The 27,919-nt window shown below is 40.1% G+C and overlaps 1 protein-coding gene across 1 annotated transcript in view; it reads right to left on the reverse strand.

Annotated features, from left to right (window-relative positions):
- LOC126235420 (NFX1-type zinc finger-containing protein 1-like) overlaps positions 1-27,919 on the reverse strand; it is a 362,382-nt gene that overhangs the window by 88,072 nt on the left and 246,391 nt on the right. The window contains exons 10-11 of the mRNA XM_049944143.1: positions 21,331-21,548; positions 9,410-9,684 (exon numbers count right to left, since the gene is read on the reverse strand). Coding sequence (XP_049800100.1) covers positions 9,410-9,684; positions 21,331-21,548 — 493 coding nt within the window. The remainder of the gene's footprint in view (positions 1-9,409; positions 9,685-21,330; positions 21,549-27,919) is intronic.

The following is a 27,919-nucleotide window of genomic DNA, read 5'->3' on the forward strand; positions in this document are numbered from 1 at the left end:
GTCGTAGGGACAGCATTGCTTCACGTGTTCCAATATTTCTACGGAATCCAAACTGACCTTCTCCAAGGTCGTCTTCTACAAGTTTTTCCATTTGTCTGTAAAGAATTCGCATTAGTATTTTGCAGCATTAACTTATTAAATTGATAGTTTGGTAATTTTCGCAGCTGTCAACACCTGCTTTCTTTGGGATTGGAATTATTATATTCTTCTTGAAGTCTGAGGGTATTTTGCCTGTCTCATATATCTTGCTCACCAGATGGTAGAGTTTTGTCAGGACAGGCTCTCCCAAGGCTGGCAGTAGTTCTAATGGAATGTTGTATACTCCTGGGGCCTTACTTCAACTCAGGTCTTTCAGTGCTCTGTCAAACTCTTCACACAGTATCATATCTCCCATTTCATCTTCATCTACATCCTCTTCCATTTCCATAATATTGTCCTCAAGTACATCACCCTTGTATAAACCCTCTATATACTCCTTCCACCTTTCTGCTTTCCCTTCTTTGCTTATTACTGGATTTCCATCTGAGCTCTTGATATTCAAACAAGTGGTTTTCTTTTCTCCAAAGGTCTCTTTAATTTTCCTGTAGGCAGTATCTATCTTACCCCTAGTGAGATAAACCTCTACATCCTTACATTTGTCCTCTAGCCATCCCTGCTTAGCCATTTTGCACTTCCTGTCGATCTCATTTTTGAGACGTTTCTATACCTTTTCGCCTGCTTCATTTACTGCATTTTTATATTTTCTCCTTTCATTAATTAAATTCAATATTTCTTCTGTTACCCAAGGATTTCTAGTACCTCTCGTCTTTTTACCTACTTGATCCTCTGCTGCCTTCACTACTTCATCCCTCAAAGCTACCCATTCTTCTTCTACTGTATTTCTTTCCCCCATTCCTTAAGTTGTTCCCTTATGCTCTCCCTGAAACTCTGTACAACCTCTGGTTTAGCCAGTTTATCCAGGTCCCATCTCCTTAAATTCCCATCTTTTTGTAGTTTCTTCAGTTTTAATCCACAGTTCATAACCAATAGATTGTGGTCAGAGTCCACATCTGCCCCCGGAAATGTTTTACAATTTAAAACCTGGTTCCTAAATCTCTGTCTTATCATTATATAATCTATCTGAAACATGTCAGTATCTCTAGGCTTCTTCCATGTATACAATCTTCTTTTATGATTCTTGAACCAAGTGTTCGCTATGATTAAGTTGCGCTCTGTGCAAAATTCTACCAGACGGCTTCCTCTTTCATTTCTTACCCCCAATCCATAATCACCTACTACGTTTCCTTCTCTCCCTTTTCCCACTACCGAATTCCAATCACCCACGACTATTAAATTTTCATCTCCCTTCACTATCTGAATAATTTCTTTTATTTCATCATACATTTCTTCAATTTCTTCATCATCTGCAGAGCTAGTTGGCATATAAACTTGTACTACTGTAGTAGGTGTGGGGTTCGTGTCTATCTTGGCCACAATAATGCGTTCACCATGCTGTTTGTAGTAGCTTACCGGCACTCCTATTTTTTTATTCATTATTAAACCTACTCCTGCATTACCCCTATTTGATTTTGTATTTATAGCCCTGTGTTTGCCTGACCGAAAGTCTTGTTCGTCCTGCCACCAAACTTCACTAATTCCCACTATATCTACCTTTAACCTACCCATTTCCCTTTTTAAATTTTCTAACCAACCTGCCCAATTAAGAGATCTGACATCCCACACTCCGATCCGTAGAACGCCAGTTTTCTATCTCCTGATAACGACGTACTCTTGAGTAGTCCCCGCCAGGAGATCCGAATGGGGGACTATTGTACCTCCGGAATATTTTACCCAAGAGGACGCCATCATCATTTAACCATACAGTAAAGCTGCATGCCCTTGGGAAAAATTACGGCTGTAGTTTCCCCTTGTTTTCAGCCGTTTTACAATTGTTAATAGTACTCTTACGGGATTATCAATTTATTGTCAACTTTTGATTATTACTCTCCTTCTTGTACTGAGACGAGATAAGGCCAAACTTGTTGCAATTCAAGTGGCTTTTCTGTGCTCTTGTGGCTGCAATTACTTGACTTGTGGCCATAGGCACCACAGTTGAAACACTTTCTGTTTGGATCAATATGTGTGGTTTTAGTGCTTCTGTTACATGAGTCTTTAGTACCTTTGTCATTGGAGTTTCTGAAATTTTAAATCCTGTAATTTTAACTATTTCTTTTTGGCAGCTCCTTTGTAATGCCTCATGTTTTCCTTCAAGTCTTTCACATTTCCAGCACTATAAAGCAGAAGCTTTGGGCCTGTTACTTTTTATCCTATCTCTCAAGTACTGAAATAAAGGGTGAATACCAACAACAGCACAGCTGGTAACATCAATAAGAGAAAATATTCTTAAAGGGAGACTTCTTACTTCTTCTTTTGTCTAGACAGCAGTTTGTGGATTTCTGCTGCACTTGTCTTTATGCTGAATTGGTTGGTTGGTTGGTTGGGTGTTTGGGGGAAGAGACCAAACAGCGAGGTTATCGGTCTCATAGGGTTAGGGAAGGATGGGGAAGGAAGTCGGCCGTGCCCTTTCAAAGGAACTATCCCGGCATTTGCCTGGAGCGATTTAGGGAAATCACGGAAAACCTAAATCAGGATGGCCGGACGTGGGATTGAACAGTCGTCCTTCTGAATGCGAGTCCAGTGTGCTAACCACTGCGCCACCTCGCTCGGTTTTATGCTGAATTCTTCTTGTAAAGCTTTCTTCTGTGCAGCCCAAATATAAGACCTTTCATGCACTGAATAAAAAGCTTAGCAAAACCTATCTACGTTAATTAATTTTTATTTTTAAAATTCGATTTTCTTTGATCACAACCTCCAGTATTTATGTGGACATCCTTCACTGCCCACTAAGTGACTGAAGAGAACCCTAATGTCATGAAACCACAGAGAAAAACTACCATTGATTCTGTGAATGTGATGAGAACTGTGCTTCCCTTTAAATAACTTGTTCCTGCATCGTATCAATATTATGAGAAGGAAAGTTGCTACTCACCATATAGTGGAGATGCTGAGTCGCAGATAGGCACAACAAAAAGACTTTCACACTTAAAAATTCCGGCCAATGGTCTTCATCAATAATAGACACACATATGCGCGCATGCGCGCGTGCACACACACACACACACACACGCACACACACACACACACACACACACACACACACACACACACGCACACACTCATGTAAATACAACTCACACACGACTGCAACCTCAGGCAACTGAAACCACACTGCGAGCAGCAGCACCAGTGCATGATGGGAGTGGTGACTGGGTGGGGATAAGGAGGAGGCTGGGGCAGGGAGGGGGAGGGATAGTACGGTGGGGATGGCGCACAGTAAAGTGCTGCAGATTAGGCAGGGGACAGGGGAGAGGAAGGGGAGGAGAGGTGGGGGAAGGAGCGGAAAAGGAGAGAAATAAATTAAAAAATAAAAAGAAAAGGACTGGGTGTGGTAGTTAATGAGGGGTGGCTTGGGGGCAGTGGGGGTGGATCAAGATTGGATGGAGGAGTGAACTGAGTTAAGCTTGGTCTTGTCTTGGTCTTAGGTTGAGTCTAATTGATAGGGTTGGTAGCGAAAAAGTGTTTCCACTGTAGCAACTGGAAGAAGGGGAGAAGGTCTTTTAACAAGTCCTGTATGATTGAATTTGGGAGTGGGCAAAAGGCGAGGCCTTTGGAAAGGGCTGATATTTCTGTGAGGCAAGGCTTCTGGAGGAAAGGTTCATAACTGTGTTGCAGGTCTGTTTACGTTCTGGATTCTATGTGGTGGTGGAAGTGAGTTTTGGAGGGTGGGGTAAGTGTAGTAGGTCTGTGAAACAGGGTTTGTCAGCTATGAGGGGGTGCTGGGGAGGATTGGAGGTTGTTGTAGAGGTGGCGACCAATGGTACTCCGAGGCGGGAGAAGGAAGTGAGCAGGATGGAAAGCTTTTTGAAGTGGTGGAATTCATGTTGCTCAAGATCCTGCAGGGCAAGAGTTTCAATTTGTGTTATGGGTTTGAGGAATTTGGGATGAACATGCTGCCAAACATGATATCCTTGATTTCAAGGGCTGCTTCACAGCTTGTGCCGTATGGATCCTTTCCACCAACACCTGCTTTTCTGAATTGCACGGGTGGGAACTTTCCCTGCAATAAATCCTACAATCCCATAACCCTCCTGGCCTCAACCTTCGTTAGTCACTGTCCTCACCCATCCAGCCCCTTCCCTGCTCCCATTCCAGCACTTTACAGCTGTCATTCCACCACCAAACCCAGTCTTTTTATTTTTATTTATTTATTTCTCTCCTTTTCTGCTATTTCCCTCTGACCCCCCCCCCCTCCCCACCACTCCCCTGCCCTCTGCCTAACCTGCAGCACTTCACTGCCATCCCCACCATACTATCCCTCCCCCTCCCCACCCCAGCCTCCACCTTACTCCCTTCCAGACGCCACGCCCATCAAGCACTGGTGCTGCTGCTCCCAGTGAGGTTTCTGTTGCCTGAGACTGCAGTCGTGTGTGTGAGGTGCATGTGCTGGTGTGTGTGTGTTTATTGTTGACAAAGGCCATTGGCTGAAAGATTTAAGTGTGAAAATCTTTTTGTTGTGCCCATCTGCAACTCAGCATCTCCGCTACATGGTGAATAGCAACTGTCCTCAGATAATATTGTTACATTCCATCCTGGATTTTCCATTGTTCCGGAATTGGATTTCTTTGTCTTTTCCAACAAACTCAGTCTTTATCAGTACCCATTTGGACTGGATCATCATCTTCATCATGAACATGATCACCCTCTTTACATTCTATGGTGTCTTTAGTTCTCAATAAGTTTATCTGTGTTCTACAATTAATAACAAATTTCAGATGCCATTTCATTTTTCGTCCTACTACCTTTACAATACAAAATACATTGCAAATTTCTGTGAACTTAATTTCTGTAAATGACTCTTCAATGAATGATTTCTTAGCTTAAAGTTCACCAGCTTTTAATTACAACTAAAACCAGAATATTCTCTTTAGCATTCTGTCATCTGTAAATGTTTTGAAAATTAAATTATCTAAAGATTTAAGGGCTTTTATTAGTACAGAGGCTATATTTCTATTAACTTTTCAATTTCCTCTGATACTTCCATCTGCAGATACATTTTCTTGTTTCATTTTTCAGTATGTTTCAAAAATCCCAAATGAATATGTTATAATGACCAAAATTATTGCATAGGTAAACCTGTGATTGCGAGTTCCAACTCAGTGTTCCATGTTTAATTTGTTTAGTCTAATTTGTTTCATCATTACGAGTTGGGAGAAGTCAGCAAGTTTCATGCTGATATGGTGCACTACCAACTACTGTGGAACGAACATTGTAAGAAAACTGTAAATTGTTTTGTTTGCTGTCAGCACTGGGCATGCATAAATGCTGACACATTTTAGGAGAACTTCATCACAATTTGCAATGAGAAAGTGAATGTTATCTCAAAATTTGTGTTTCATCATCATGGAGATTTTGCCACTAATATCTTCCAACGTGATATTATATCAAGAAAATAATACATAGTGCAATGACTTTATGCCTAATGAGTTGTATATGTGGGGAAAAAAGGATATTACTTTCATGTCAAATGGGAACATGAATTTTTTGTAACAGAAAAAGTGGCACATGCATTTGTTTATTGCATCAAGCTACTATTGCATTTGTGAAATATCTGTGCACCCAAGTGTCAAACCGAGTTTCCATCATACAATGAACTGAGAAAAGAAACTTAGTATCCGTTAAGTTTTCAGCAAAATCTGTTCACAAAACCAGCTGACAAATGTGTTGTTGCCACTCTTGCTTCTTACTGTGTCTTGAATGTATTGCCAAAGAGGAAGAAATACTTTAATGAGGGTGAATTCAGAGATAAAAATTTCAAGGTGCTGCTGAAGAGTTGTTTCAGAATGTCAAAAACAAGTCTGAAATCATGGATGCCAATGAATCCCTTCAACTTTCATCAAGGACAATCACAAGAAGAGTTGAAAACAATGTCCAATGATGTTTTTTCTTTATTGAAAATATACTTGGATGAGTGTTGTTATTTTGCAATGTAATTAGATAAGTCCTATGATGCAACAGGCACTGCTCAGTTGCCAGCTTTTGTAAGGATGATTTTTTATAATTTTATTGTCAAAGAAGAACCTTTGAAAGTAAATTCTTTGGAAAGCCATACAAGAGGAGAAGATACTTTTTTTACCGTGAAGCAGCTCATCTTATCTGAGAAAATAACTATCTACAAGTTTGTTTGCCAAAGAGATGAAAGTTTTCAGCAGTTTATAACATACCACTATATTTTACACCAACAGTCTCTGTGGGTAAAGTTTTTCTTCTCCACAATCTTTTACTGGCTACCAAACTGTTTTTGCAAGGACTAGAAGAGAATAGTCTGTTAGCTTATACCGCAGATCATGATATTCGAAGCAAATTCTTTGAGAAATACCCTATATTAGTTAATGTTGCACTTACAATAAAGGCTTTGTTTACTTCTAGTTACCTTTGTGAATCATTAGTTTCATAGATGAATTTATTAAAAATAAGCACAGAACAAAGCTGACAGGTGAAAGCCTGGATTCCTGTATTTGACTGTGTAACAAGTCATATACCAAATACCAAGGACAATGTTAACAGAACATCTATGAGGTTTCACATTAGCGCTGCCTTAAATGATGTAAGATAGTTCTTATGCTACGAACATAAGAATATATTTGTAAAATATTGTGAAATAAAATTCTCATGTTTAATGCAAATAGTGAAGATATGAAACTTTTATTGTTAAATGGTTGTTTAACAGTATCAAAAAATTACAAATGTAGCAATTATTGTACTTTTAAAAGAAATAGAGCACTTTGATACATTGATATGGAATAGTAGATTGCAATGACTTTGTGGCTACCTACCCTTGGACTAAATTGTACTGTTCTATTGGATTAAATAAATTTGTAAAGCATTATAAATCACTTAAAGTAATACAAAATATTTAAAAGCATCAAATTTAGTACATAATACAATTTTGGTAGTTCTTGTAATACAATCAGAATAAAGCTATAGGGAAACCCAGTGTGTTATGATTGCAGTACTTATGTTCCAGTCAAATGCACTAACATTTAAGCAAACATGCAAATCCTACAACATGCTAGTTTCTGGTTTTCATATTATGTCCTTTATTTTGAGCTAATCTTAATTTGTGCCCATTTTGTGTTATAGACAAAATCTTTTCTTTTCTATCCCTATTAACAAAGATGCAAGGCACTTTTCAATGGTTATTATTTGCTATATCAGGAATTAAACTTACTGGTCTCTTGGAGGGGACTGAATATGCACTATAATGTCATGTATATCATATTACCTACAGTGACAATCATACAAGGGATATCCATAATAAGCTGGATACTGGGTGATTTGCCCCCCCCCCTCCCTCCCCTGCATCTACCCACCTCGTCCCCCCTAGAAGAAGACAGGGACTGTTGCATTTTTTTAAATTTTTTATTTTATTTTATTTTATTTTTTTTATTTTTTTGTCTCAGTTGTAATGGGAATTGCCTCTTGAATTTCTACTGGTAGACCCATATGTCTCTGAGTGTATTTAAAAAACATATAAGCCACTTTGGCTATATTGTCTTTTTAACAGTATTAATGTTCACTCGAGACTTATAAACGCAAAGTAGAAAAAAGAATATGAAATTCATAGTACCATATTTAATACACTATAAGATGCCCTTTTTTCTTTGAAAAATTGCCTCCAAAATTCAGATTCATCTCATGCTTGAAATTAATATAAGAATGTACAGTGTTTGATTTAAAATTCCCACCAGTTTTAAAAATGGCCATATATTCAATGCTGCGGAAACCTATCTCTATCTGGCAACACTGGTTCAACTGGAGCAGCAGTGCACCGATGCGACGAAAATGAGTTGCGAGGATTCACAAGCTTGCTGATGATGTCCCCCTTCTGCCCAACTGTCACAAGCCTATGATGCATCACTGCATTCGACAGTGCCAGTGAACTTGAACTGAAAGTTAGCTATGTTATTTGTAACAGTGCAATATTTCTTTTAGTAGCTAGCTTCCTAACAGAAAAAAATAAAAGGTATTCATATGATGCGGGCTATAAATTGAAACACATTCATCAATGGTAGGATAGTAAAGAATTGGAAAAAAATGAGGAAGAATAATTGAGCAAATAGAAGACTGAATACAAAATGCCCAAAACAGAAGATGATGTATTGAAATGGATTCAAGGACACCATCAAAATTTCACTGCAATTAATACAAAAAGATTCAAACACACGCTCATAAGCTACACTACAGTGTAACTTGACAGACTTTTAAGGATGGAGTTGGTTGGTACACAAGGTTTATGAAGTGCCATGACTTAGCATATGAACCAAAACCAAAATATCTCAGAAAGTGCCACAAGGGTATGACGAGAAAATATTATCTTTCCATTGCTTTATTATTCAACACTGAAAGAAAACCAGTGTGGAGCTAAGCCAAATAGCAAATGTGAAGGGAAGCCCTGACATTTGATGTGACGATTAACAGAACTGTTGTCATGAAAAAATGCACTACACTTTTGTCCTTTCATGTTGTACCAATCATACTAAACTTATTGGATTGATCATTTACAAGCGCAAAACAATGCCAAACCCTTCTGAAATACCGCCAGATGTTGTTGTTCACATACACGACATGGGTTGGATGTGTGAGGCTGGTATGAAATTATGGATTAAGGAGGTTGGGAGAGAAGGAAAGGTACTTTACTGAAGAAGAGTTCTCTTCTTGTGGTAGATCAGCATAGTAGTCATTCAAAAATTCCTGTGAAAGAAGAACTGGGACAGGGAAATACAGAGCTTGCTGTTATTCTGGGGGGCGCGGGGGGGGGGGGGGGGGGTCTTACTTCACAATTGCAACCTCTTGGAGTCTCGATAAATAAACCATTTAAAGTGAATATGAGAGAGGAATGGAACAGCTGGATGATGGATGAAACCAAACACGAATTCACGCTGAAGGGAGCTTTAAAACACCCTGCAATCAAACAAATATGTCAGTGGATAAAACGGCCATGGTCTAGAGTGAGAGAAAACTTTACTGTTAAATCTTTCAAGAAGTGCAACATAAGTAATGCCCTCGATGGCAGTGAAGACCATCTTACACATGAAGAGGACAACAAAGAGGAACAAGAAGAAAATTCAGATGATGATTTTCAGGGATTTTAAAGGTCAGTTCAGTTTTATAAGCTAAGAATTTTTTTAGTCTGGCTTTGCAATCTAAAAATAAAAATGGTAAAAAAGTTACTTAAAAAAATTGGGAAGTGTATATAAGAAGCTCAATACACATAAAAATAAACCACTGCAATCAATATTTCAGTACTTACGTCTTACTATGTGTGGAACAACTATTCCTTTCAATGCAGTATTCAGTTGTTCCCTCTTTGCATCATTATCTTTCAGATTACCAAAGACTTTTTTCTTTATATTTTGGATGTCAATATATGAAATTTTCAAATAATTTAAGAATCGCAAGGTTCTCTTTATTGATGTTTTACAAAGCGGGCAGCTTTTGAGACCTATTTCAACGTTTTGCTGTTTCAACCACTCATCCAATGCCTTAGACTCGATAGTATGTTTGCAATCCTCCAGATACACAAATCTGAAATCACAAAATATTACTGGTGCTTTTTAAAAAAGATTTTCAAAAAGAATTTAGTAAAAAAAATCTCTACTAATATAGTGACATGAATGATAGCTTCTAACAATGTAACCTGCATCTAATCTACAATGTTAAACTAGTGTTAAAACACTCTTGCAAAAATTCTATTATGTTTTAATATTATGGATATTTGTCATTCACGGCCAACTTGGGATAACTACATTGGCACTTTTCTAATTATCAGAAACTATTTCTTTGGAATGGGAAACACAGAGGTATTAAAATTTACATGACAGTACCCACATCAGTCATCACTGCAAATCTTTTAGGGATTTGGTCTAGACATAAAAATTGTAAATGTCATTGGAATGATCATTAAGAATACCAGATCAAAAGTTAGATTTTGAGGTGAAATGTCTGAACAGTTCAAAATCTGAACCAGCCTCTGACAGGGGATGGACTGGCCGCAGCTGCACTTTGGAGAAAGTAATGTGAAACTTGAGTAGTAAGAAATGCCAACCAAATACCAAGATTGGAAGAAATACCAAACTTAATTGCATAGGATTTGGAGATAACCCTGCACTACTGACAAATAATGTGGAGGAGGCTAAACTTCATATTGTAACACTTGAAACAATAACACATAAATGATGCCAGCCTTCAAAGTTGAAACATCATCTGCTCAACTGAACATTAACAAAGAAATTAAGACTCTTAACACGTTGAAATACTTTGGTGAAATCAAAACCTGGAGCTTGAACAAGAGGGGCTCAACAGAGAGTTGAACAACTAAATTGTAAAAGCACAAAAAAGCATCTGGCCAACCTACAAGAAAAAATCTCTGTCACTTAACACCATATTCAAAAATGACTACTCCATTATAAAGCCTGAAGCAATGTATGCAAGCGAAACACTATTCAAGTTAAACACCAAATCAACAGCAAATAAACTACAGATGGGAGACAAGAATCATCAGAAATGCCATCCACAAAAAACACCAAATAGATGGGCGATGAAGATTGTTATATAACAAAGTGATGTGTCGGGAAAGTGAGTCAGTAACAGATACCATGCAAAAAGGAAAGGATACCACTTTCTTCCATACATAAAGATTACCAGAAACCAGGCTAGCAAAACAACTATTCAACTTCTTGTGAAAAAATGAAATTACAAATAATTGGTTCAAAGAGGAAAAAAGATGGTTTAGAAGAGTTGAATATAACAATGCAACCAACTGTAAACTGGAAAGGCAAGATGATTACAAAGTAAGGGCAGAGAATGATGAGGTTTAGGGAGCAGAGATGAAGCAGAAAAGCCAAATCTCTAATTGTAATATTTAAGTGTATATGGACTTATTCAAGTGCTCCAACATGGATGTAAACTACATATAAAATGAATCTTCAGCTGCAAATTTATTGTAACATTTTCTACTGTTTAGTTAGTCAAGTAAAAAGAATGTTTTTGATAGGGAAATAGATTCTCATGTACACAATAGGTTGCCTGTGTGTCATAAAACAAAGGAATACAACAGAGTGCTAGTCCGTGGCTCTGACATGTGCATCAAGTCATTTTCCCCCAAGGATTATTGTCTGTGCCACCAACTGAGTGAACTTTCTAGGCACATGTCCCTTCACCTCATTACAGTTAGAAAAATATTTCCCACAGTTGTGACTAGTGCTTCCTTATGGTGGTTTCCAAAAACAAAATGCCATGTACAACAAACAGTGCTAATTTGCATTTTTTCATTCAGTTTGGTTCCTGGTTTCCTGAAAATGAATAAATGCACTGAGATGGCACCTGATATATTTTGTCCACCACTTTCACTGCATTCATTTGGTAGTGTGAGTGTGTGTGTATGTGTGTATGGGGGGGGGAGGCTGTTTTTCAATGGTCATCAATCATCTTCATTTCCACAGTTTCCTACATCTACATCTACATCTACATTTATACTCCGCAAGCCACCCAACGGTGTGTGGTGGAGGGCACTTTACGTGCCACTGTCATTACCTCCCTTTTCTGTTCCAGTTGCGTATGGTTCGCGGGAAGAACAACTGTCTGAAAGCCTCCGTGGGCGCTCGAATCACTCTAATTTTACATTCGTGATCACCTAGGGAGGTATAAGTAGGGGGAAGCAATATATTCGATACCTCATCCAGAAACGCACCCTCTCGAAACTGGCGAGCAAGCTACACCGCGACGCAGAGCGTCTCTCTTGCAGAGTCTGCCACTTGAGTTTGCTAAACATCTCCGTAACACTATCACGGTTACCAAATAACCCTGTGACGAAACGCGCCGCTCTTCTTTGGATCTTCTCTATCTCCTCCGTCAACCCGATCTGGTATGGATCCCACACTGATGAGCAATACTCAAGTACAGGTCGAATGAGTGTTTTGTAAGCCACCTCCTTTGTTGATGGACTACATTTTCTAAGGACTCTCCCAATGAATCTCAACCTGGTACCCGCCTTACCAACAATTAATTTTATATGATCATTCCACTTCAAATCGTTCCGCACACATTGTCCCAGATATTTTACAGAAGCAACTGCTACCAGTGTTCGTTCAGCTATCATATAATCTATCTGTCCAATCATCACCTTAACAGCCCCTTGCATTAATTTAATCGCAAACTTCTCACACCCGTCTTCTAGGTGGTCTTCCATGTTTCCTTCACTCAGCTCATGTCCATTCTGTCGTGGTGCATCCGCTTATGCCACCACCATAGCTGCAGAGTTCATATTTTGCACCTCCAGTGAGAGACCACAATGTGTGTGCCTGTTTTGCTTGGTGACGCAGTGGCAACAGCTGGGTGGACCCAGCAGCCTGCTGCCAGTGTGGTCCAACTCTCTCCTGCATCATTCGCGTACTTTGAAGGTTCAACTTGGTGATTATGGCTGTTCTGTAATTTTGCTGTAATGAACTGGCCACTTACTGGACTTGGGCTGGACTGTTCTCCCTGTGTTTAACGTCCACATGCATTTGTAACTCTGATACTAAGTCACAGTAGCTGTATTTTCCAGTGTACTTATTTGTTGTAATAGAAACTGTACATACTATAGTTTTTGGCCATGGAGTTTTTCTTCATATCTGCAAGTACAATGAATGCAATATTGGTTCATTTGTTACAACAGCGGCAGATTGAACAGCAACGAGAGCAGTTTAGGGTTGCTTCACAAGTTGGTTATGAGATTGCAGGTTATCTTAGTTGAGGAGGTCCTGGCTATTGCTTAGGCATTTGAAGTGTCACAGGCTATGACTGAACAGCTTGAAGACATACTGGATGTAGTGGAATTGTGTTCAGTACCACAACAATGGTGTAGTTCACAGACTACCACGTCATTTTCTTCAGATCCACACCATTCGCAATTGGCCTGACTATGGCTCTTCCCAGTATCATTTCTGAACACATGCCCATAGTCAAAGTCTTCCCAGTGTGAGGCCTGCCATAAACATGCATATTTGGCAGCCATCTGTCATGGCTGCTCACTTGAACAGTTTTCAGATGTGTAGTTCCTGGAAGTTCACAGTGTCACACCCGTGCATAGCCAAGAGTTCAGTGTTCCCAGTAAGATTAATCCTACTTTGCTCAGTCAGCAACAGCCATTCCATTTCCAGGTCAATAACACGGCCTCTGGTGTTTGGTTGTTGTGATTAGTGAATTCCTGCTCAAAGCCAGTTCCTGATTGATAATGAGTGTCAGCATATTACATGGGTGGTCATGTTTTTGGCTGTCAACAGGCAGATGTATGAAAACTGTTTGGTCAGTTTCTGGGTTTTCAATTGAGGATGTTGTGCATCTCATTTCCAACTTCATACTGTTACAAGGGTTGGACAACCTATGTCACAAGTCTGGCTCTCTGTTTTTGCTGGGATTGGGTGCTGCAATAAAACTATGGGGCCCATACCACCCTTAAACCAAATGTCAGTCCCAAATTTAGTTGTGATATGCCTATTCCATTTGCTCTGCAGCTGTCAAGGAAATACGGAACAGACTACAAGACCTGGGCCTCACTGAATCCATTACTCCTAGCCAGCGGGCTATGCTGCCGGTTGTTATTCAAAAGCCTCAAGGGGGCCTTTGTGCAGGAATTTTTAGTCCACCATTAATAACCAATCAGTAGTAGATTGCTATCCTATTTCCCACCCTGAAGAAATACTCGCTAAACTGGTGGATACGCAGTTTTTTTGTACAATTGAATTGGCGGAGGCATACCTGTAGATTCAGCTGGATTCCACCTCTTCGCATATTATGGTTAACACTCCCTTCAGTTTGTATCATTATATAAGCCCACCATTCATCATTGCGAGTGCTCCCACTGTTTTCCAGAGACTTTTTAGAAAAGTTTACACAAGATGTTCCACTTTGTGCAAACTATCTTGATGACATTATCCAATTGTTTTTGTGCGAAGTCAGTTATTATTCATAATTTCTCCCTAATACAGCAGATATCAGTCATTCATTGAACAAGTTGCATAAAAAAGGTGTTCTTTTTGTTCAGTCAGCGATTGTGAGAGAGTATTACTAAAGACATCGCCATGCCTCGGCACCTTTACACTGGGCAAACCACTTGTCCTTACCACAGATACTCCCCAATATGGAGCTGTGGTGGTTTTGGCTCACAGAAGCACTGACAGCTCAGAACAGCCTATCGCATATGCTTTCAAATCGTTGACAGCCACTCAACGCAATCATACTCTGATATAAAAGGAAACTTTAGCCATCATGTATGCAGTCTGTCAGTTCAATGTTTTCCTGTGTGGCAACATATTCCATCTCATCACCGACAATATGCTACTTGTGGCACTACATAAAAAGTAAAATCGTACAGCATGAGTGGCTAGGAGGCCCCGAAGGACAAGTTCAGCTTTCTAATTGGAAAACTTATTCCTATCTTTCGTGCCAGCAGACACCTTTCCATCATGATGTATGGGAAGCATATCTGTGCAGGTGTGTGTGGAGTGTAGTGTCATGTTCTTTTTGGAGATGATGATAGAAGGGAGAGGGTGAAACCCAATGATGACAGTTAGCCTGCCCGTCTTGAACAGCACCAAGGGGCCACTGAGCTTAATGTTCCCCTCTGATGGATGGATCACCATCAACAGTGTCACATGCCCTCGTGAAACACAGTGGGAGGTTTGGAATTTAATCAAAGACAATGGTGCAAAGACAAGTGATGGGGGGACTTTACGCCACCAACCCTCCTGTCTCCTCTGCCTTAAAGGCAAAAGGAAAATTGTCAACAGCACATGGCTAACCTGGACAGTCACCCATCCAAGTACTGGCCATGCTCGACAATGCTTAATTTTAGTGATATGACGGGGGCCAGTGTTTCATATTTGGCACATGTGGCACTATTTTGTCCACTGTTTGTGGCTACCTGACAGGACCATGCAATGACTCCACTGATCTTTGTTTTTGAGTATGTATCACTATGAAATTCCTCACAGATCCACAACACAGCGTGTTAGTGTGGATGCATTGTTGCACCAGCCTATGAGATCCCATCCTGCCTTTGAGATATCTGAAGTTGTCCATTTTCAGATTGAGGCTCAATTGCAGCATGTGGTGGACAGACTTCCAATGATGGCCTATTGTGTAGCACAAGACACCTGGCAAGACTCTATGGCCTGACAGGTGGTTGATTTTGAGTGCAATGGTTGACCAAAGTGCTTGAACACCAAGGAGCCTGTTCCATTCTCCATGTATTTCTCCTCTGCCATTGGCTGTCAGTAGTTGTTGGCACTCTCCTCCTTATCACCAACACAGGTGTCCCCCAGATTATCATCCAGTCCTGTGGGCTTGTATCTTTACTCTTTTACACCAAGGCCATTAGGGGATGACCTGCCATCACACGGCATTTTGTTTACTGATCTAGCACCCAATAAGACGATCATCTCTGAATGAAAACAGTGCACAGAACAGTAAGTACCACCACCATGAACTTCCACTCCACAGTCCATACTGAGTCAGCCTTGGGACCACGTTCACAATGATTTTGTGAGCCCCTTGCATCATTCCATAAAGTTGGTGGTGGTTGACACATACTACAATACCCATATGTGCTGTGCATACCCTCTACCAACACAGAAGATACCGTATGGAGTCTCAGGTCTTTGTGATTGAGAGTTGTCCTGGACGATCATCCCCTGTAGTGGCCTGCAGTTCACATCATCAGTGTTCTGAGACTTCCAGCCTCAAAATGTATTGCCCACCTCACATCTGCGCTGTTTCACCCATGGTTGTGTGGCAAGGTAGTGTATATAGTGTACATTTCTAAGACACAATTACAAATGTGCTTGTCAGACTATGCATTGCTTTTGTTTTCTAACACCTGCAGGAACACACCATTGCACGGCTGAAGCCTGGCAGAGTCCCTCCATGGCTGACAGCCCCAGATTCTGTTGCACCTGTCTAGCCCTACACCACAGCCCGAAATAAGCTTGCAACTTTGTGATACGCTCCAGTCAACACTGTCTGAGTGCATACTTTCAGTTGGCAGTCTGGATGGGCACCAGCGATCGTTTGAATGATTTACAACTTTTGAATGTTTGCTGTAAACACCACAGAGATGTCGCTGTCCTCCCATCAGGACCAGCTGCATCCTTGATGAGTTATCAACCAGCTGTGACTGGTACCACAGCAGATGCTGGTGAGGAGGAGTTTGTATGCTAGTACCACCCCACACCCAGGGCCAGATACCACAGGGGCACATCCAATACATGTGCTGTTGGGCACTGGCAAAATCGACATGTGCCTGCCAGTCACGCCAAGCCCTCAGTTGGTGTCTGACAGCAATTGTCTGGATGTCATCATCCCACAGGATCACGCTGTGGCTCTTCCCCAATTACCGCCGTCCCGCCCTCACCACTGACAGTACAGTTCTATGCCAACAACATGTGTGGGGTCTTTTATACGCCTGGTTCCCTATATACTGCAGGCCACTTCTGGCCATATGCTGTGCCAGGCTGGAGAAAGTTGACTGTGAGTCCCCACAGTGGCTATGCCTCTTTGGATGCTTACAATCCAATGTCCAATGGAGGTGAGCATTGTCAATATGCAGCTGCTGCTGCTGTCCAAATGTCTCCTGTGTGGACCTAGTGGTCTCTTCGGCTGTGCCAGTCTGTATGCAGCATTAGTCCTGCCTGTTTGGTCTCCTGTCTTTTCCCACTGACGCCTGCAGCACAGATCACAGAAGGGGAGGAGAGAGATCGTGGTACATCCACTTATATCGCCACCACAGCTTCAGAGTTTGTATTTGGCACTGCTGGCAAGAGATGAAAGTGGGAGTGCCTTCTTCAATTGCTGCCAGCACCGCTGCGTGTTGAGTAGATGCAGCTGCACACCAGCAGTGTGGCCCTGCTCTCCCATGTTGTTCATGTTCCATAAAGGTTCAACTTGCCGATTAGGACTACTGCATGATTTTACTACAATGAATTTTACTGGTTACCCGACTGGGCATGGATTGTTCTTCCTTTGTTTAATGTCCATTTGTTAAGTCACTGTGATTGTATTACCCTGTGCACTTGGCTGTTGTAATAAGAACTGCAGATACCACACATTCATAGATTCTTTTTGGCCATCGGTTATCACCCACTCCTCACTTCACCCATCACTCACTTCTGACATTTTGCACTATGGAAATGCAACAACTTCTTTGAAAGTCTTCTGAAGCACCGTTACCCACTACCATGTTTGTCATCTTTTTTGAGTGTTATTCATGTAGTTTCCTGAACATGTAAATGGAGTTGTCTTTGTCTCCTGCTATCACGACCTGGTCTTCGCTGAAGAGGCGCGTATGCAATATTTCTTGTCCTACACAGATTCCCATTCCACCACATTTCTTCTTCCAATTTTGTAAAACTTCTTGAAGTCAATACTAATGACCACCCTTGCCTTAGACCCACATTTATGGAGAATTCTAGGGATATTTTGTTACCTACCTTAACCATACAGTTGCAACTCTCACATAAGCTCTTATTGACTGAATATACTACCGACACCAAAATTCTGCATTGCTACCCAAAATTCACTTAGTGCCCCTGTATCATATGCCTTCTGCTGATCGATAAATTTTAAGTGAACCATCATGACCCTTTCTAGTCTCGTTTTGATGGGGAGTTTAATGAGTGAATGTGCCATCTGTACATCAGTGTCCCACTCTAAACCCATTTTGCTTCTGCGATTCTGTTATTTGTGCTTATATTAATAATGGTAATTCCTCTATAATTTGCAAAATGACATTGGTTTTCTTTTTTAAATATGGATGAAGCAATCGCCTTTTTCCATTCATTTGGCAGTTTCTCAACATTTAAACATCTATTAAATATTCCTGAAACTGCTGAGGAGACTACCTTTAAGGTCTTCCACAGGTTCATTTCCAAGATTGTAGCTTTCCTACTTATCATTTGTTGGAGAGCTTTACTTACATCTGCTGAGTCTACAGGTGTGTTTGCTCCGTTTTATGATGAGTTAACATGATGGTTTTCATAACCGGCTGTGAATTATGACCTACTTTTGATTAGAAGATTTTGTAATAGGTTGTCCACTCCTCAGTAGAGATACGACTCATTCCTCCAATGTCTTTATGTTGTGTTCACATTCCTCTGATTAACTTTGATGCTTTATCAACTTTTGTGTTTCCTGCTTCTAGGTTGATGTCTTGGCATCTCTCTTCCTAGTACTTACTTTTACCCTTGGATTTATTTATATCATCATAAATACTGTAGTGTAACACAGTATATAAATGAAACAAATTTTAAGACAATTTTATGGAAATGGAGAAGGAAATGGGAGAGGTGATTCTGTGAGGACAATTTGACAGTAATTGTAGCAGCTATGTTGAAACAGGGGAATCAGACATGGTTGCAGCCTAACCACCAATGTTATTCCATCTGTACCTTGGACAAGTAGTAAAAAAAAAAAAAAACCAAGGGTAATTTTGGAAAGAGAAATAAGATTCAGGGAGAAGGAATAAAAACTTTGCGATTTGCTGATGACACTGTCACTCTATCAGAAATGGCAAACGACTTGTTTAGTTGAATAGAATAGGTAAAGTTTTGAACACAAATCAGTGTAACTGAATTAAATAGGGGGATGATGAGAGAATTAAACTAGGAAATGAGACAGTAACAGTAGTAGATGAGTTCTGCTATTCGAGCACCAAAATAACTGATGATGGTCGAAGTAGAGAGGATATTAGATGCAGAATGGCAATAGCAAATGAAGTATTTTTTTAAATGAAAAATTTGCTGACATCAAATATAAATTAAACTTTGGGAAGTTTCTCCTGGAAGTGTCTGTCTGGAATGTAGCATTATATGGAAGTGCAATGAGGAGAATAAGCACTACTGACAAGAGTATAATGGAAGCTTCAGTAATATGGTGTAACAGAAAAATTCTGAAGATTAAATGGACAAATTAAGTAACTAATGAAAAGATATAGAATCAAATTGGAGAGAAAATAGATTTACGGCACAACTTGAATAAAAGAACGGTTAGTGCGAAAGGACACATCTGGGGCATTAACGATCATTAATTTGGTAATGGAGGACAAACTTGGGGGGGGGGGGGGGGGGGGTTGCAAAAATTTAAAAAGAAAGACCAAAGTTGAGTACAGTAAGCAGGTCATGATGAATGTAGGTCACAGTAGTTATGCATAGATGAGCAGACTTCAACAGAGTTGACTAGCAAGGAGAACTGCATAAAACTAGTCTTTAGACTGAAGATCATAAGGACCTAGTCTTAGGATGGACCCCACCTCCAGTCACACATCAGTCATGAACCCTGTGTCACGTGTGGAAAGTGTCAGTAGATTTCTTGAATCTATTTCACATGCACTGTGCTTTTTTGTGCAAAACTATTTCTTACTGCATTTCATGTCAGCTTTATGACAATATTTTGAGCAATTTCATTCCTTTTCATGTTTCAAGTGACTAATTTTTGTCTTGTGATCCCGTAAATTATCAGTGCATGCTGGTGAGCTGTGACTAGAGATCATGTAAACCATTAATCACTATCAGTTTTGTTCCCCATAAATCTCCTGAGTAGAGTAGTGACTGCTTCCTGACCCATAACAGATGCAATAATGTGATCCTAGAGAACATTTTTTTAAAAAAATTTAGTAGTTACCTAGTTGCATATTATTAATTATATGCACTTATTAATGATAAATACTTGAAGAGAGACAAAGAAATGCAGATGGTCGCATTTCACATTTGTCATCTAGCACTCACCATTGGCACTAATCAGAACCAGTGAATTTTTTCTTAGTATTTTTACAACAATAAAACAATTGTATTTTTTATCTGTTTTATTTCAGTTCATCTGGCATAAAAACAAAGAAACAATTTAAAGCTGCTGATGTGCTGACAACAGGCATGACAACACCAATAACTAATTGAAAACATAGGAAATTGTGGCACTGAAAATGGAAATGCCATGTGGCTAGGGCCTCCCGTCGGGTAGACTGTTCGCCTGGTGTAAGTCTTTTAGTTGACGCCACTTCAGCGACTTGCGTGTCGATGGGGATGAAATGATGATGATAAGGACAACACAACACCCAGTCCCTGAGCGGAGAAAATCTCTGACCCAGCCGGTAATAGAACCGCACCATTAGGTATGACATTCTATCGCGCTGACCACTCAGCTACCAGGGGTGGACAATTGTGGCACTGAAACCATTGAACACTGACCAAGCTCCACATGTGATGGATTCTTGTTGAAAGTTTGAGATATTCTCTGTGGTAAAAGGCTCTAAAACTACTCAGAGAGATGATTTGGGGCCAACAACATCTTCAGTTGTATGGAAATGATGACATAAAATATAGTAAATTTCAAAAGCAAGAAGGTATTAGGGTATTACAACATTTAGCTTTGCAATCTTCAATATATCAATAAAATTTTAATCATATAAGGCTACTTTCACTGCAGAGTCACCAAACTGCCCGGTGAAGTTCTCTAAGCTTCAGGCTCTCTCTCTCTCAGATGCAATGTGTTTTGACAAAAGATAAGCCCAGTTAGTTTTCAGCTCTTTCATCCCAGTGAGGTAGGATCTTTCTCTCAGAAGCTATGTTTTTTGACAAAAGAAAAACCCAGAGTTTGTTTTCAGCTCTTTCATTAGAGTATTAAAGATGCACAACAGAACAGTGAATATTAAATTACCAGACTTCACAGTTCCAAAATTAATTCCAAAAGGCTGATTCATTTTCCAAATGAAGTATATATACAGTGGTAGTAACATTTATCAATGTTGTTGTTGTCTTCGGTCCTGAGACTGGTTTGATGCAGCTCTCCATGCTACTCTATCCTGTGCAAGCTTCTTCATCTCCCAGTACTTTCTGCAACCTACATCCTTCTGAATCTGCATAGTGTATTCATCTCTTGGTCTCCCTCTACGATTTTTACCCCCCACACTGCCCTCCAATGCTAAATTTGTGATCCCCTCATGCCTCAGAACATGTCCTAACAACCGGTCCCTCCTTCTTGTCAAGTTGTGCCACAAACTCCTCTTTTCCCCAATTCTATTCAATACTTCCTCATTTATCATTACAAAAATTATTAAAAAATTAATAATAAAACAAAGAAGTAAAAAATACTTCATTCTTTACACAGAATACAAAATATGAAATTGCATATCGAAAAATATACCTGGCACCCTCTTCATCTTCTGAGCCAAAGAAAATTGTTGTTAATTCTTCTTCATTACAAATTCTACATAAAGGAGGGCATGGTTCACCACAGAAGCCAACACAATCATGGCCACATTTAAGCTTTTTCTCGCAGGGTTCATAACAGGGAGAACGATTACAAAGCTCATAGCAAAGCATTGTGCATCGGGTATGTTTACAGCGCCATTCACATGGTTCCTGAAATTTAATACACATGGTTTTAAAATGATGACCGACATACTGTAGAACAATTTACTTTCTTCTCTGTACTGTATTATAAATTCAAATATTCAGTGACAGTCTTTAAAATAAATATGGCGCAGCATGAATATCTTAATGGAGATAGCATGTCCATCAATTTTTATCAATACCGAGTGCTCGCTGGTCCCCACCTCCCCTATACAGAGCCCCTAAAAATGGTTCAAATGGCTCTGAGCACTATGGGACTCAACTGCTGTGGTCATCAGTCCCCTAGAACTTAGAACTACTTAAACCTAACTAACCTAGGAACATCACACACATCCATGCCCGAGGCAGGATTCGAACCTGCGACCGTAGCAGTCGCACGGTTCCGGACTGCGCGCCTAGAACCGCGAGACCACCGCGGCCGGCACAGAGCCCCTACTTACTCCTGAGGTGCCACATTCATCAAATGGACAAGCAAAGATACATTTCTTGCAGAGGAGTCACTATCCATTGGAGGTAATATACTTGACGCATCTTTGACTTCTCTGGGACATGACTCAGCATTTCACCCAACATATCAGTTTGAAGCAGCCTCCAACCCCTTGACATCAGTCAGTATGATTTCCAGCAACATACAAACAGCAATCAAATCATTCCATGTTCTAAACCAGTATTCTCAATGGGGCTGTATTATTACCGGCTCAATTTTATTTATCTGAACACCAAAAAATTAACTTTAAATTAGCCTCACTAATATTATTTTAATTGCAACATCTGTTCCACTTGAGCAATTGCAGGTTCCCTAAAGTATCTAAAGCTAACAACACTCAAGTAAGTTGTTTGTATAAACAACAATTGAAGAAACTCAAAAAATTGCAGGGATTTTTTAAGGAGACAATTGGTTTTGAACATTTGTTGAGGTTATGCTCGCTAAGAGACTCATGTAACAGTGTCCAGAACAGTGCTAATGTAAGAAAAATGTCCACAACATACATTACTGTTTAAGCAAGCAACTAAAATAAACATTATGTGTCAGTAATAGTATGTGCAAAATACAATAATACAATGCAGCAGTTGAATTCATAAGAAGTAAGTTTACATAACAATCATAAAATTTCAATCACCGATTTAACTGAATTTCATTAAAAGGTTACTGTTTTTACAGTGTCCTTCATTCTTGCCATATTAATAACATTTAAAATATGTGATGCCATTACTGAATTTCGCTTTTCTGGAACGTTCAACAATTACTCCAATGAAGAGTGAATGTACTGCTATTCAACAAAATGGCCGAACCAACGTTCATGATGAAGAGAAGTGTGGGCACCCGAATGCATCATTTTCGGATGGAACATTCACTCACTACATTGTTTCCGTACACTTCGAACACTTCACGATAAATTTCTATAAGTTTTAGGCTTTTTGCAAAAACCGTATCACAGACCACACTCACAACTGGCAGTATTTTTTATTGCAGCGCACAGAGCGAATGAAATTTTGACAGAAAAGTTTGGCCAGACTGCTACACTATTAAGGGCTAGTTACACAGTCCCTGGCTAGCAGCTGCTAAAGTTCTATTCTAGTAGTAGTGTGGAAAATGTGTTGTACGAACAGATAATAACACCTAACTGGATAATAAATGCAGGATAACTGATCTGGTGATTGTGGCAGGGTTACTGAAGTTAACCAGAGAATAAGTTTTGACACTGGCAGGAATAGTTACAGAATTAGTGATGACAAGATTGTTAGAAAGAGGAAGTAGAAGAAACGGGGACACACAGAAATTACGGAAGAATATGATAATTCCAAATTTATATAAAAATTTCGTACTACTACTTTTCGATCTCATGCTTCAGAAGCTAGAGAGTATGAATGAAACGTGAAACTATTTCCTAACATAAAACTTTTTACTTGTAGTGGGCCTAATAGGCATTTGATATTGGTACTTCGTGAACTATAATCTGTTGTGTTATAAAAATGACGATCTGTGCCAAAACAGTCTCGTTTATTTGGTGTGTGTAACAATTGCTGCAATATTAGGTGGGGTTATTTCGTTTTATCTAGCAGACAGTGACAAAATACATGTAATCAGATCAAAAAACCACACCAGTCTTGGGCACCATTTGTATTAACAGCTTCTCTAGTATTGTTGTTGTTGTTGTGGTCTTCAGTCCTGAGACTGGTTTGATGCAGCTCTCCATGCTACTCTATCCTGTGCAAGCCTCATCATCTCCCAGTACCTACTGCAACCTGCATCCTTCTGAATCTGATTAGTGTATTCATCTCTTGGCCTCCCTCTACGATTTTTACCCTCCATGCTGCCCTCCAGTGCTAAAATGGCAATCCCTTGATGCCTCAGAACATGTCCTACCAACCGATCCCTTCTTCTAGTCAAGTTGTGCCACAAACTCACCTTCTCCCCAATTAGATTCAATACCTCCTCATTAATTATGTGATCTACCCATCTAATCTTCAGCATTCTTCTGTAGCACCACATTTTGAAAGCTTCTATTCTCTTCTTGTCTAAACTATTTATCGTCCATGTTTCACTTCCATACATGGCCACACTCCATACAAATACTTTCAAAAACGAGTTCCTGACACTTAAATCACTACTCGATGCTAACAAATTTCTCTTCTTCAGAAACGATTTCCTTGCCATTGCCAGTCTACATTTTATATCCTCTTTACTTCGACCATCATCGGTTATTTTGCTACTCAAATAGCAAAACTCCTTTGCTACTTTAAGTGTCTCATTTCCTAATCTAATTCCTGCAGCATCACCCGACTTAATTCGACTTCATTCCATTATCCTCGTTTTGTTTGTGTTGATGTTCATCTTATACCCTCCTTTCAAGACACTGTCCATTCCGTTCTTACTGCTTGCTCAATATACAGATTGAATAGCATCGGGGAGAGGCTACAACCCTGTCTCACTCCCTTCTCAACCACTGCTTCCCTTTCATGCCCCTTAACTCTTACAACTGCCATCTGGTTTCTGTACAAATTGTAAATAACCTTTCGCTCCCTGTATTTTACCCCTGCCACCTTCAGAATTTGAAAGAGAGTATTGCAGTCAACATTGTCAAAAGCTTTCTCTAAGTCTACAAATGCTAGAACTGTAGGTTTGCCTTTCCTTAATCTTTCTTCTAAGGTAAGTCATTGAGTCAGTATTGCCTCAAGTGTTCCAACATTTCTATGGAATCCAAACTGATCCTCCCCGAGGTCGGCTTCTACCAGGTTTTCCATTCGTCTGTAAAGAATTCGCGTTAGTATTTTGCAGCTGTGGCTTATTAAACTGATAGTTCGGTAATTTTCATATCTGTCAACACCTGCTTTCTTTGGGATTGGGATTATTATATTCTTCCTGAAGTCTGAGGGAATTTCACCTGTCTCATAGATCTTGCTCACCAGATGGTAGAGTTTTGTCAGGACTGGCTCTCCCAAGGCTGTCAGTAGTTCTAATGGAATGATGTCTACTCCCGGGGCATTGTTTCGACTTAGGTCTTTCAGTGCTCTGTCAAACTCACCCATTTCATCTTCATCTACCTCCTCTTCCATTTCCGTAATATTGTCCTCAAGAACATCGCCCCTGTATAGACCCTCTACATACTCCTTCCGCCTTTCTGCTTTCCGTTCTTTGCTTAGAACTGGGTTTCCATCTGAGCTCTTGATATTCATGTAAGTGGTTCTCTTTTCTCCAAAGGTCTCTTTAATTTTCCTGTAGGCAGTATCTATCTCACCCCTAGTGAGATAAGCCTCTACATCCTTACATTTCTCCTCTAGCCATCCCTGCTTAGCCATTTTGCACTTCCTGTCGATCTCATTTTTGAGACATTTGTATTATTTTTTGCCTGCTTCACTTTCTGCATTTTTGTATTTTCTCCTTTCATCAATTAAATTCTGTATCTCTTCTATTACCCAAGGATTTCTACTAGCCCTCGTCTTTTTACCTACTTGATCCTCTGCTGCCTTCACTATTTCATTCCTCAAAGCTACCCATTCTTCTTCTACTGTATTTCTTTCCCCCATTCCTTAAGTTGTTCCCTTATGCTCTCCCTGAAACTCTGTACAACCTCTGGTTCTTTCACTTTATCCAGCTCTCATCTCCTTAAATTCCCTCCTTTTTGCAGTTTCTTTAGTTTTAATCTACAATTCATAACCAATAGATTGTGGTCAGAGTCCACATCTGCCCCTGGAAATGTCTTACAATTTAAAATCTGGTTCCTAAATCTCTGTCTTACCATTATATAATCTATGTGAAACCTTTTAGTATCTCCAGGGTTCTTCCATGTATACAACCTTCTATCATGATTCTTGAACCAAGTGTTAGCTATGATTAAGTTATGCTCTGTGCAAAATTCTACCAGGCGGCTTCCTCTTTCATTTCTTAGCCCCAATCCATATTCACCTACTACACTTCCTTCTCTTCCTCTTCCTACTGTCGAATTCCAGTCACTCATGACTACTAAATTTTCATCTCCCTTCACTACCTGAATAATTTCTTTTATCTCATCATACATTTCATAAATTTCTTCATCATCTGCAGAGCTAGTTGGCATATAAACTTGTACTACTGTAGTAGCCGTGGGCTTTGTGTCTATCTTGGCTACAATAATGCGTTCACCATGCTGTTTGTAGTAGCTAACCCGAACTCCTATTTTTTATTCATTATTAAACCTACTCCTGCATTACCCCTATTTGATTTTGTATTTATAACCCTGTATTCACCTGACCAAAAGTTTTGTTCCTCCTGCCACCGAACTTCACTAATTCCCACTACAAGGTGCGGCTAGAAAAAAACCGGACTGATGCTGGAAAAAACATTTATTTACAATTTCATGTTATCTCCTTCAATGTACTCTCCTCCTCAGTCTCTACACCGCTCCATACGAATTTTCCACTGTTCATAGCAATGCTGCAGATCATTTTCAGCAAGTCCATACATTACTTCCGTCGCTTTTTCTTTTACTACTTCAACAGTCTCAAATCTAGTTCCTTTCAAAGCTGACTTGACTTTAGGGAAAAGAAAAAAGTCACAGGGGGCCAAATCAGGTGAGTAGGGTGGATGATCTAAGATGGGAATGTTGTGTTTTGCCAAAAACGTCTTCACTGACAACGCACTGTGAGCTGGGGCATTGTCTTGGTGAAGGATCCATGACATTTTTCTCCACAAACACTTTCCTTGTCAACTCCTGTTAACTCAGACACTGCTCTGATTGTTAAACGGCGATCTTGTCGAACAAGTTTACCGATTTTTTCAATGTTTGCATCAGTTTTTGCTGACAATGGTCTGCCAGTGCGAGTGTCATCACTGGTGTCTTCGCGGCCATCTTTAAATCGTTTAAACCACTCAAACACTTGAGTTCGCGATAAACAATCATTGCCGTACACTTGTTGTAACATTACAAACGTTTCACTTGCAGATTTTCCTAGTTTGAAACAAAATTTGATGTTAACACGCTGTTCTTTCTGTACACTCAACATTTTCCGACGCACAGACAAAACGTCAACTACTTAAAACAGACGCCACGGGCAGACTGAGTGCAGGAGGCAGATGAAACTCGAGCAGTAGGCGGAACGAGAGTCACGTGACAGGCCACGCGACTTTCAGCCTTATTGCATTCGTTTTATTGTTTCACCAGTACTAGTCCGGTTTTTTTCTAGCCACACCTCGTATATCTAACTTTATCCTATCCATTTCCGTTTTTAAATTTTCTAACCTACCTGCCTGATTAAAGGATCTGACATTCCACGCTCTGATCCGTAGAATGCCAGTTTTCTTTCTCCTGATAACAATGTCCTCTTGAGCAGTCCCCGCCCAGAGATCCGAATGGGGGACTATTTTACCTCCGTAATATTTTACCCAAGAGGACGCCATCATCATTTAATCATACAGTAAAGCTGCATGCCCTCGGGATAAGTTACGGCTGTAGTTTCCCCCTGCTTTCAGCCGTTCGCAGTACCAAAACAGCAAGGCCGTTTTGGTTAGTGTTACAAGGCCAGATCAGTCAATCATCCAGACTGTTGCCCCTGCAACTACTGAAAAGGCTGCTGCCCCTCTTCAGGAACCACATGTTTGCCTGGCCTCTCAACAGATACCCCTCCGTTGTGGTTGCACCTACGGTACGGCTATCTGTATCGTTGAGGCATGCAAGCCTCCCCACCAACGGCAAGGTCCAAGGTTCATGGGGGGGGGGTCTCTAGTATCAGACAACGACATTTCGTTTTTTCATGTAACAAAACGTGACGAACTTTGATGAGGTAATAGATTCTTTCCCAGAGAGAAAAGTATGCCACATAAAGCTGTGGCAAGATTAGAGAGAGAAAAAAGCTAGGACTTATAGATTGAAGAAATGTATATGTCTTGCTTGTCTCTTGTC

Source organism: Schistocerca nitens, chromosome 2 (genome assembly GCF_023898315.1).
Source record: "Schistocerca nitens isolate TAMUIC-IGC-003100 chromosome 2, iqSchNite1.1, whole genome shotgun sequence".
NCBI classification, from domain to species: domain Eukaryota; kingdom Metazoa; phylum Arthropoda; class Insecta; order Orthoptera; family Acrididae; genus Schistocerca; species Schistocerca nitens.